The 11,097-nt window shown below is 43.2% G+C and overlaps 1 protein-coding gene across 5 annotated transcripts in view; it reads left to right on the top strand.

The window, feature by feature from the left end:
* Window positions 1-231: 231 nt before the first annotated feature.
* LOC129829830 (segment polarity protein dishevelled homolog DVL-1-like) overlaps window positions 232-11,097 on the top strand; it is a 77,912-nt gene continuing 67,046 nt past the window's right edge. For all 5 annotated transcript variants that reach the window (XM_055891778.1, XM_055891777.1, XM_055891776.1 and 2 more), the window contains exons 1-3: window positions 232-666; window positions 7,398-7,467; window positions 8,968-9,089. In XM_055891778.1, coding sequence (XP_055747753.1) covers window positions 497-666; window positions 7,398-7,467; window positions 8,968-9,089 — 362 coding nt within the window. In that variant the 5' untranslated portion in view covers window positions 232-496. The remainder of the gene's footprint in view (window positions 667-7,397; window positions 7,468-8,967; window positions 9,090-11,097) is intronic.

Below are 11,097 nucleotides of genomic sequence, written 5' to 3'. Positions count from 1 at the left end.
TAGCCTTGGGTAAAATCCACACCAAAGGTTTACTGAATAATGTGTCCTCCAATCCTCTCTTCATGTGTGGTGCACTGCAGACTGCAGTACACTGTCTGTGACTAGTACTGTATAATGGGGAACAGTAGGTCTCTAGCCTAAACACACCACTAGATGACAGCACTGTCTAACGAATTACTGGAAAAATAGAAATATTCTCAACTCAATATCGCAAGGATGTGGACCGTCCCTTCCTGTTTTAGTACCGAGAGAGCCACCGTACCGAGACACATTGGAGCTGGAATACAGTCACTTAGGACTCGATTATGTTTAGATTTATGTTTATTTTATCAAAGACAAGGTTATTTATTTTCCAGCACGAGGTCTACAGTTATATTTATTAATGATGTCACGTCAGCGTTTCGTCTTATTAGGTAGCTAGATAGCCACATATTTATTATTGCGCTGCCAACCCTTGTTCCTTTCCTGTGTCAATGATTCTCCTACCCTCACTCTTATGGCGGAGACTAAAATAATATATCACATTGACGAGGAGGAGACTCCTTATCTAGTGAAATTATCCGTTTCTCCTGAGAAAGTCACTTTAGCGGATTTTAAAAATGTCCTCAACAATCGTCCGGTCAATAGCTACAAATTCTTCTTCAAATCCATGGACCAGGATTTTGGGTAAGAATCCACCCATGAATAGACTATATTTTCTTCCTGTGTATGTTGCGGTCTTGTCATTGTTATCATATAAGTATAAATGTATCTCAGCGCTAATTGGTTATTACACAGACACAACCATGTGTCCAATTTCACAACAAAGGTTGCAACATTGTAACATTTGCGGAAGACTGATTGTGCAATGTCTGATCCGCGGTTGGCACCTGTTCATTGTATCCAATGCGCAATAGAATAGGTCCTTTGAAGTTCAGACCCGTAACACCAATATCTCATAGGACATTAAACGCGATTAACGTTACGCTTTTATTGTTGTCGATGTTGGTTATAGGCTACTGTGGTCTACACTAAAGTGATTATATCTAATTTCGAAGGTTGTGCTGTGTTGTCATCGTCATTTAATAAGCCCATCTAATTGAATGATATAGACGTTACATTGACAAATCCTCCACATGTTTGCTGTGTGGCGCGAGTTCGGGATCGATTACAAATGAATTATTGCCAGACAGGTTTCTCTTGTGTGTTCATGACTTTGTAGCACTTATAGCAATAGATAATAAAGAGAGAGAAGAAGAGGAAAGGCAGAATAGAGATTGATGCCGACCGATAATAGTCACATATTAACTGTAGCCAATCATGAGTTTCAGGAGACATTTATCAAATGTGACAGCATGACTATATGATGAGAACTTTGACATATCTATGTCATGTTAATCTTATTTGATTTAATAGGATAGGCTAAAAAGTAATCCGATGCGTCAAATAGGCTTCCAATGGACTGAAATGGTCACAGTAGGGATCCTGTATCCCTCTCATGTCTCTCTGTTTTACACGCACAGACGAGCACGCGCACGAATACAAACACACACACGCTCGCACAAAGGTAATTTCCTCCGATTCTAGGCTGAAGGTGAATCAAGCGAACATCCATTTTCATGGAAAACATAACGCGCCGTGTGCTCACCATACATGTTATATAACGAATGGTTGAAGAGCCAAAAGCTCACTTTTCGTTGTTGGGATTTTGCCATTTTTTTGCCATTTTGCCATGCGACCCTAGGCCGCAAAACAGCTAAAAATGCCTGAGTAGAAACATGGCTGCCCGGTAGAAGAGCACTCCCTGAAAGAGGCGAGTGCCGTGGACTGACGGCCTGCCATAATTGTGAAATAGCGCTCAATTCGCGCATACATTTTTTTTATTATTGAAATACATCATGTAAATCAGTCGAACAAACTCAGCTGGCCAACACCAATACTCTATTGAAAATTGTATTTAATTAATAACCGGTATTTTAATGACCCTTGTCTCTGTTTTAATAAATTCATTGCATTGTTGCCTGTCAGACATTTAATTTATGTTCACTGATATCAAATAAGAGTATAGTCTGAATTGTTAGATGTTGAACATTATTTTTCACATGTTGCCAACAGCCTATTTTCACAGATATTTTATTTTACTGTAAAAGGGATTTATCCTCTGTTCTTTCAAATGGTCTAGTATTTAGAATTAATGCAGGATACATTGATGAATAATTCACCATAGGCCTACATGCAGTTTATAAGTATGTTTTTATTCTTGTATGTACTATTTCCTCTCACCCTTTCCATTGCACTCAGTATTGTGTTGTCACCGTTCAGTCTTTCTGCACAGACATATCTCCCCAGACAGGCAGCTAGGTCTAAAGAGATGGTAGAAGTCTCTAGTTATGGTCCTGTTAATAGAATGTGTTTGACCTCTCCTTCCCCCTCCCCCCGCTCCCATACATTCAGACAACATGGACACCTTTAATAGCTGCAGGGCAGAGGTCCACTTGTTATAGAGTCCTCCTTGGAAGATAACATATTTGTGTTAATGTCTGTTTCTCCTCTGACAAGCTGACACGCACAGTCGCACACACAGCGCACATGGCACCACATGCACACAAACAAACGCGCACAGCCACAGACACACAGGAGCACACAGACACACACAGACACAGACACACACAGACACACACACACACACACACACACACACACACACACACACACACACACACACACACACACACACACACACACACACACACACACACACACACACACACACACACACACACACACACACACACACACACAGGCATAGCTCTGTAGAAGACCTGACTCGATCTAGTGTGAATATGATTGTATTTCCCTTATTTGGTTTGAGTCATCGGATTAACAATGACTCATTCTGAAACCTATTATCTTATTCAGGGATGAATTCATTTAGCTTTATTCCATTTACCAAAAGGTGCTATTGTTTCCAGTTATTCTACCTTTGAAGATGTTCTGGGGCGATTTCCAGTTATTCTAGTTTTTAAGATGTTTTGAGGCGATTTCAAAGCCAAACTGTTTTTAGTACACACTATCACAAACATCAGAGGAGGAAACCCACACACAGAGACAGACAGTCGTCTGTCTCTAGCACAGGGACGTCATATCGTCATGTCAGACATTCCTACAGCAGGCAGCACGACCTTGTGAGGGAACTGTTTTTTCCTGGTAGCAGGTTAGTTAGTTGGGTCTATACTGTGCCCTCAGCAGGGCCTTCCTGTCCTGTCCTTGTCCTGTCCCTCCAGTCACAGCCATGGCAGATTGATCCATAGGGCCCCAAGTGAGGAGATCCATCATCTGATAATGGAAACAAATACAACATGTTTGTTCTAAAGAGTTATAGTTAGGGTTAGACCTCCACATGGAGTTACAGATTGCTGTTGCTGAGTGCAGTGTTAGGCTTAGTCCACCTTTCACAAGGGCCAGTGCAGTGGTGGTATTGGTCTTGTCATTTCAATCAACACATTCCATGGCTTGATAACTGTAGCATTGTTAAAGTAGATAAGTAGGCAAAGGCTACACTGAAAGTCACATTTGAAAGTGAAATCCTTGAGCAGCATTGTACTCAGTGTACTGGCTGTATACAGTATGGGAACAGGAACAACACAAACGTTCAGGGACACACAGAGGATAATATGGCTGGTGTACCGCATAGACACAGACAGTATAGCTGTTAGAGAAATTAACTAGGGAATAATCTGACTCCATTAGAGAGGGAAAACATGGAACCCCTTGCAGTTATAGACAGTGTTTGATATGTAAATGTTCAGTCAGTGCAAGGTCTTACATAGTAGACCCCCTGTTGTGAAGGGGAAGCAAGCTATTTATTATTTCATTGTAATAAAATGTTAGATTTGTGCAGAAAATACCAGGATTAGTTCATGTGGACTACATGGTTTTTATGATTATTTGGGGGTCCATAAAATATAATTAGTCCATCTGTGTATGATTATGCATCTATTTTCTGTCTTATATCTCGTGAAATATTGTGTGTCTGTAATTTCCAGTTGAAGCATAGATTTGTGTAGGATAGAATGTAAATCCGGGTTGCTGTTGAATTATTATCCCTCACTGGCCTGACAAAAGACTGCATTATAATGTTGTTCAACCACATATGAATGAGTAGTGATTAGTATTCCTGCCAGTCAGTACTTTAAATGCACAATTTGATAGCTTTGAGGTTGATATCATAGAGATCCTATTAAATAACTATTAGTATTCAAATTCCTAATTGTATGGTCAATATGCTGTTCTGTTATGGCAACGGTTGAGATGTTTGTTTGAGACCTCAGTAAAACCTTTGTCATAGAGGATCACTGAAGGTAATAGTATAAGGAAAGGAAGTAAGTGCTCTTGGCATGAATGAGGATACTCATCTGAATATGGAGATTTTTCCACCTGCGCCACGTCTACCTTACCTCACTTGAAAGGTTAATGTTGTTATTAGTACAGTAACTTGATATGTCTGAGAACCTGAGGTTTCAGAAATAGCACTGAGCTAAGGTTGAGGAACCAATCCTCTTGAATAATTAAATACATTTTCATTGTAATTTGAATCACAGATATTTTATGTACTAATGTGGCGACTGAAAGTATTGGACTATGGGCCTGCTATGTACAGCCGGCTGGTCGGTCGCCCCTCCTGACCCTGTGCTGTTGGGCCAGATGATAACTAGCTTCCCTCCTGCCCTGGGCATAATTAAAGTCCTCTAATCCCTACCCCCCCCCCCCCCCCCCCCCCCCCCAACACACACACACACACACACACACACACACACACACACACACACACACACACACACACACACACACACACACACACACACACACACACACACACACACACACACACACAGCCAGCCCTACGTACCATGGCCCACCACTACATTATGCAGCAATCTCCCTTTAAATCTTGTGTCATTAGCCTGTGAAATCTGTTAAGACTTGTTTAAGCTGCCGGCTTTGAGAAGTGAGGGTTGTGATGACCGGAAACCAGTGTCTGACACTTGTCACATTTTAAACTGAGCTCTCCTGTGTGTGTGTCATCTACCCACTTGGGCACAGACGTCAATTCAACGTCTATTCCATGTTGGCTCAACGTAATTTCATTGAAATGGCTTTGAAACAACGTTGGTTCAACCGGTGTGTGCCCAGTGGGTAGCTACTGGATGTGTTTGTGCATGGGGATTCGGTGTAGCAAATTCTGATGCTGAAATCAGTTGGAATATGAAAGTATGCATGAAGAAAGGTCATGGTTTACAGAGTGCACATCATTTTGTTTCCTTTGGACGTTTGTCTGGATTCCTTTGGTTTTAATGCTTTTAACAGAGTGAGAGGCAGAGAGAGAGAGTGAGAGAGAGATTGTTACAATTCATGTTGTATCTAGCTTATTTTATCAACTTATTACACTTAAACAGGATCCTTGACCACTAATTTACCAATATGATGTTGTTCAGTTTAGAACAGGATTAAATTAGCTCTGCTAATAATATATCAGAGTCCCATCCCAAGACCTTAAGAGTTAAAAGTCGATGACTTTGACTATAGGCTTTCTGTTTCTATTGACCGCTCCCACATCCTCTAAAGTTACCTTCAGTTCAAGTTACCTTCAGTTGGTCATGTGGCTGTAGACAGAGGATGCATACACTTCCTACCTAATGATGAGAATCACACCCCCTCTTCCTCTCTGTGGTTGAACAGAGCAGGCCACACACACAGCAGCATTCTGTCTCTGTGTTAGTCAGTTACAGCCACAAGTCTACGTTATCTCTCTCCACCACTCCCACAGTACGGTATAATACAGCCGCAGCAGAACACAGTCCCTCGCTGTTGTCATGTGCGTAGGAACTCCTGGCAATGTCTGAAGGGGAAAATAAGTAAATCAATGGAGCAGCAGTTTCATAGAAATGCAGTATAAAGTCTTCATCAGACGCTCTGTTGCTTTTCTTTCAAGTGGTCCCTTTGTCCTGTTCATGTTCCAGAATTCACACCTATATTAGCTATTATTAGCTATTATTCTCCCACCTTTGAGATAGGCATAACTACAGCCCAGGATTGTAGCCCAGGACTGTTTATGTGTGTCTGTGTATATCCTCTGCCTCCAGACCAGGCCTGCTCTAGTCTGTACTGTGTGACAGGAGCCCAGCAGGTGTGGCTGGTTACTGGCAGTGGTTACTGCTGAACCCTGTCCCAGGGGTCAGAGGGTAAATGGGAGATATTTTTGTTGGGAATTTACAGTCTAAGATGTACATGCTGAAGTCAACCAGTCTATTAATACCCGTCTAACTCCTGACACCCAGGCGGGTAGTACCTTGTCCCCTTTTCACCGCAACACAACCACTCTTACTATTCTAGGGCTGGGCTGGGTGGAGAGGCACACTCTTCGAAAAAAGGGTTCCGAAAGGGTTTTGCGGCTATCCACATAGGATAACACTTTTTGGTTCCAGTTAGAACCCTTTCTTGTTCCAGTTAGAACGCTTTTGGGTTCCACGTAGAACCCTCTGTGGAAAGGGTTCCAAATGGAACCCAAAAGGGTTCTACCTGGAATCAAAGGGGGATCTTCAAAGGTTTCTCCTATGGGAACAGCCGATGGACCCTTTTTGGTTCTAGATAGCACCTTTTTTTCTAAGAGTGTAGGGGATAGCCTATATATTTGGAATTTGATGTGATGACGATATGTACAATATATTGTGTGCACAGGATAAATACAGATTCAATGTATTTCCTCGATGCCCAGACCTGTCACACATACACATACACGCATATAGCACACAGCGCACAAACAGGTTTGCATCGTCTTCACTTTGCTGTTGATCTATGTGCTTGTCCATGTAATGTTTCTGCACTAATATCATGTTGTTGTAGTTAGTCAGGGCCATTAATCACTTATGGAGGCTGAGGCTCAACATCTATCAGCTTTCAATGGACTTAGTCAACAGTAACATAGGTGCCGAGCCCTTTACGGTCAAAAAGTGGAAAATTCTACTGATTAAGCATGAATCTGTGCAGAGCAGGACAGGGTAGTAGAAATTATCCCTGGGTGTTAGGCTAGCAACTGTGTGCTGAGGACTGACTGTCTCTCTCTCTCTCTCTCTCTCTCTCTCTCTCTCTCTCTCTCTCTCTCTCTCTCTCTCTCTCTCTCTCTCTCTCTCTCTCTCTCTCTCTGTCTCTCTGTCTCTCTGTCTCTCTCTCTGTCTCTCTCTCTCTCTCTCTCTCTCTCTCTCTCTCTGTCTCTGTCTCTGTCTCTGTCTCTCTCTCTCTCTCTCTCTGTCTCTGTTTCTGTCTCTGTCTCTCTCTGTCTCTGTGTCTCTGTGTCTCTGTCTCTCTCTCTCTCTCTCTCTCTGTGTGCACGTGTGTGTGTTTGCTTGTCCATTCCACAGGGTTGTCAAAGAGGAGATTTCCGATGACAACGCCAAGTTGCCCTGCTTCAACGGGAGAGTGGTGTCCTGGGTAAGTGAGATGAATGGCGCCCCCGCGGCGTCACCCCCTGTCCCGTAGCTCCTCTCCCCGTCTCATTGCTCTCCTCTCCACCTCGCTGCGGCTCGCTGGCTCAGCGGTAGCTAAAGATACGTGTAGTGTAACGCTCCATATAGTGTATCTACCTAGAGAGATCACACTGTCACGCCTCCACAGTACAACACTCAAGACTCTACAGTGGAGAGGGATTCACTCATTGTTGAGCTTCTATGCTAAGTGCCTTATACAGGTGTGAGCTCAGCCAATGGGAGATGAACTAAGGCATGGTTACACAACGACATCACAACAGTCCAAGCTTGACAGTTTTACTAGCAATATCAAACAGTATTCTACCAACAAATGAGGTCAGTTAACAATCATTTACATTGGCCTACCTAAGGATACGAGACGCAGGTTAATTTGGTATAGTTGTACAAAGTGCTAGGAGCAGTGATGCAGACATTATCATGACAGACTGTACTGCATACCATTCCTGTGAATTATATATTGGGAAATGTAAATAGAGATCTTTATATTAGCCTTTCCCAGTGTCTTAACCATGTCCCAGTGTCTTAACCTTGTCCCAGTGTCTTAACCATGTCCCAGTGTCTTAACCATGTCCAAGTGTCTTAACCATGGCCCAGTGTCTTAACCTTGTCCCAGTGTCTTAACCATGTCCCAGTGTCTTAACCATGTCCCAGTGGCTTAACCATGTCCCAGTGTCTTAACCATGTCCCAGTGTCTTAATCATGTCCTAATCATGTCCCAGTGTCTTAATCATGTCCCAGTGTCTTAACCATGTCCCAGTGTCTTAATCATGTCCCAGTGTCTTAATCATGTCCCAGTGTTATTAGATTCTCCCTCTGGCATGTTCCTTTAACACTCATTATCATGGTTCAAATGAAAGCAGAGCAGCTGTATCTATGGGCCATTTTACATAAGCCTTTGTGCTCACACGCGCGCACAGTCACCAGAGTGAAAGCAATGTGAGTGCATCGTTCCCTCTGTTTCCCAATGTATTTATACATAGCCACCAGCTTTCCTCAGGCCCCTTCGGTGCATCTCATTTAAACACTCTCTTATGTCTCTCAGATAGTTCTCTATGTCTGTTTGTGTGTATCTGGGTCTGTTTATCTGTTGTGTGTCTCTGTGTCTCTCTCTATGTCTGTTTTTGTGACTGAATATGTTTGTCTGTCTCTTTGTCTGTTACTTTCTACCTCTTTTCCAGTCCCTGTTTCTATACCTGTCTCTATGGGTATTTCTATGTTCATATTAGTCTCTGTTATTAGGTCTGACTCACCCCTCTCTCTCGCTCTCTCTCTTTCTCTCTCTCTATCACTCTCTCTCTCTCTCTCTCTCTCTCTCTCTCTGTGTCTCTGTCTCTGTCTCTGTCTCTCTCTTTCTCTCTCTCTCTCTCTCTCTCTCTCTCTCTCTCTCTCTCTCTCTGTCTCTCTGTGTCTCTGTCTTTCTCTCTCTCTCTCTCTCTCTCTGCAGCTCGTCCTGGCAGAGAGCTCTCACTCTGATGGGGGGTCCCAGTGTACAGAGAGCCACCCAGAGCTGCCACCCCCCCTGGAGAGGACAGGGGGCATCGGTGACTCCCGCCCACCCTCCTTCCAGTGAGTACACAGCACTGGCTGCATATGTGTCCTATTGCACATAAACACCATGCGCACATCATTACACACATTACACACACAAATACAGTGGGGCAAAAAAGTATTTAGTCAGCCACCAATTGTACAAGTTCTCCCACTTAAAAAGATGAGAGAGGCCTGTAATTTTCATCATAGGTACAACTATGACAGACAAAATGAGAGAAAAAAAAATCAGAAAATCACATTGTAGGATTTTTAATTTATTTATTTGCAAATTATGGTGGAAAATAAGTATTTGGTCAATAACAAAAGTTTATCTCAATACTTTGTTATATACCCTTTGTTGGCAATGACAGAGGTCAAACGTCTTCACAAGGTTTTCACACACTGTTGCTGGTATTTTGGCCCATTCCTCCATGCAGATCTCCTCTAGAGCAGTGATGTTTTGGGGCTGTTGCTGGGCAACACGGACTTTCAACTCCCTCCAAAGATTTTCTATGGGGTTGAGATCTGGAGACTGGCTAGGCCACTCCAGGACCTTGAAATGCTTCTTACGAAGCCACTCATTCGTTGCCCGGGCGGTGTGTTTGGGATAATTGTCATGCTGAAAGACCCAGCCACGTTTCATCTTCAATGCCCTTGCTGATGGAGGGAGGTTTTCACTCAAAATCTCACGATACATGGCCCCATTCATTCTGTCCTTTACACGGATCAGTCGTCCTGGTCCCTTTGCAGAAAAACAGCCCCAAAGCATGATGTTTCCACCCCCATGCTTCACAGTAGGTATGGCGTTCTTTGGATGCACCTCAGCATTCTTTGTCCTCCAAACATGACGAGTTGAGTTTTTACCAAAAAGTTCTATTTTGGCTTCATCTGACCATATGACATACTCCCAATCTTCTTCTGGATCATCCAAATGCTCTCTAGCAAACTTCAGACGGGCCTGGACATGTACTGGCTTAAGCAGGGGGACACGTCTGGCACTGCAGGATTTGAGTCCTTGGCGGCGTAGTGTGTTACTGATGGTAGGCTTTGTTACTTTGGTCCCAGCTCTCTGCAGGTCATTCACTAGGTCCCCCCGTGTGGTTCTGGGATTTTTGCTCAACGTTCTTGTGATCATTTTGACCCCACGGGGTGAGATCTTGCGTGGAGCCCCATATCGAGGGAGATTATCAGTGGTCTTGTATGTCTTCCATTTCCTAATAATTGCTCCCACAGTTGATTTCTTCAAACCAAGCTGCTTACCTATTGCAGATTCAGTCTTCCCAGCCTGGTGCAGGTCTACAATTTTGTTTCTGGTGTCCTTTGGCAGCTCTTTGGTCTTGGCCATAGTAGAGTTTGGAGTGTGACTGTTTGAGGCTGTGGACAGGTGTCTTTTATACTGATAACAAGTTCAAACAGGTGCCATTAATACAGGTAACGAGTGGAGGACAGAGGAGCCTCTTAAAGAAGAAGTTACAGGTCTGTGAGAGACAGAAATTTTGCTTGTTTGTAGGTGACCAAATACTTATTTTCCACCATAATTTGCAAATAAATTCCAAAAAAATCCTACAATGTGATTTTCTGGATTTTTTTCTTCTCATTTTGTCTGTCATAGTTGAAGTGTACCTATGATAAAAATTACAGGCCTCTCTCATCTTTTTAATTGGGAGAACTTGCACAATTGGTGGCTGACTAAATACTCTTTTGCCCCACTGTACATGTGTATACACACACACACACACACACACACACACACACACACACACACACACACACACACACACACACACACACACACACACACACACACACACACACACACACATGCACACACATGCACCATGTCACCTTTGTAATTCACTGCAAGCCATATGCTATTCAGAATCTGGAGAACTCATCACACAGGGGGCCAAGCCGAGCGCACACGGGATGTGCATGTGTGTGTTAGTGTGTAGGTGTGTGTGTGTGTGTGTGTGTGTAAGTGTGTAGGTATGTGTGTGCCAGGGTTCACGCTAGCAAACTCTCACTTACCGTGCTCACCAATGAA

The sequence above is a fragment of the Salvelinus fontinalis genome, chromosome 31 (genome assembly GCF_029448725.1).
Source record: "Salvelinus fontinalis isolate EN_2023a chromosome 31, ASM2944872v1, whole genome shotgun sequence".
NCBI lineage: Eukaryota > Metazoa > Chordata > Actinopteri > Salmoniformes > Salmonidae > Salvelinus > Salvelinus fontinalis.
This window is presented reverse-complemented; position numbering and strand designations above follow the sequence as displayed.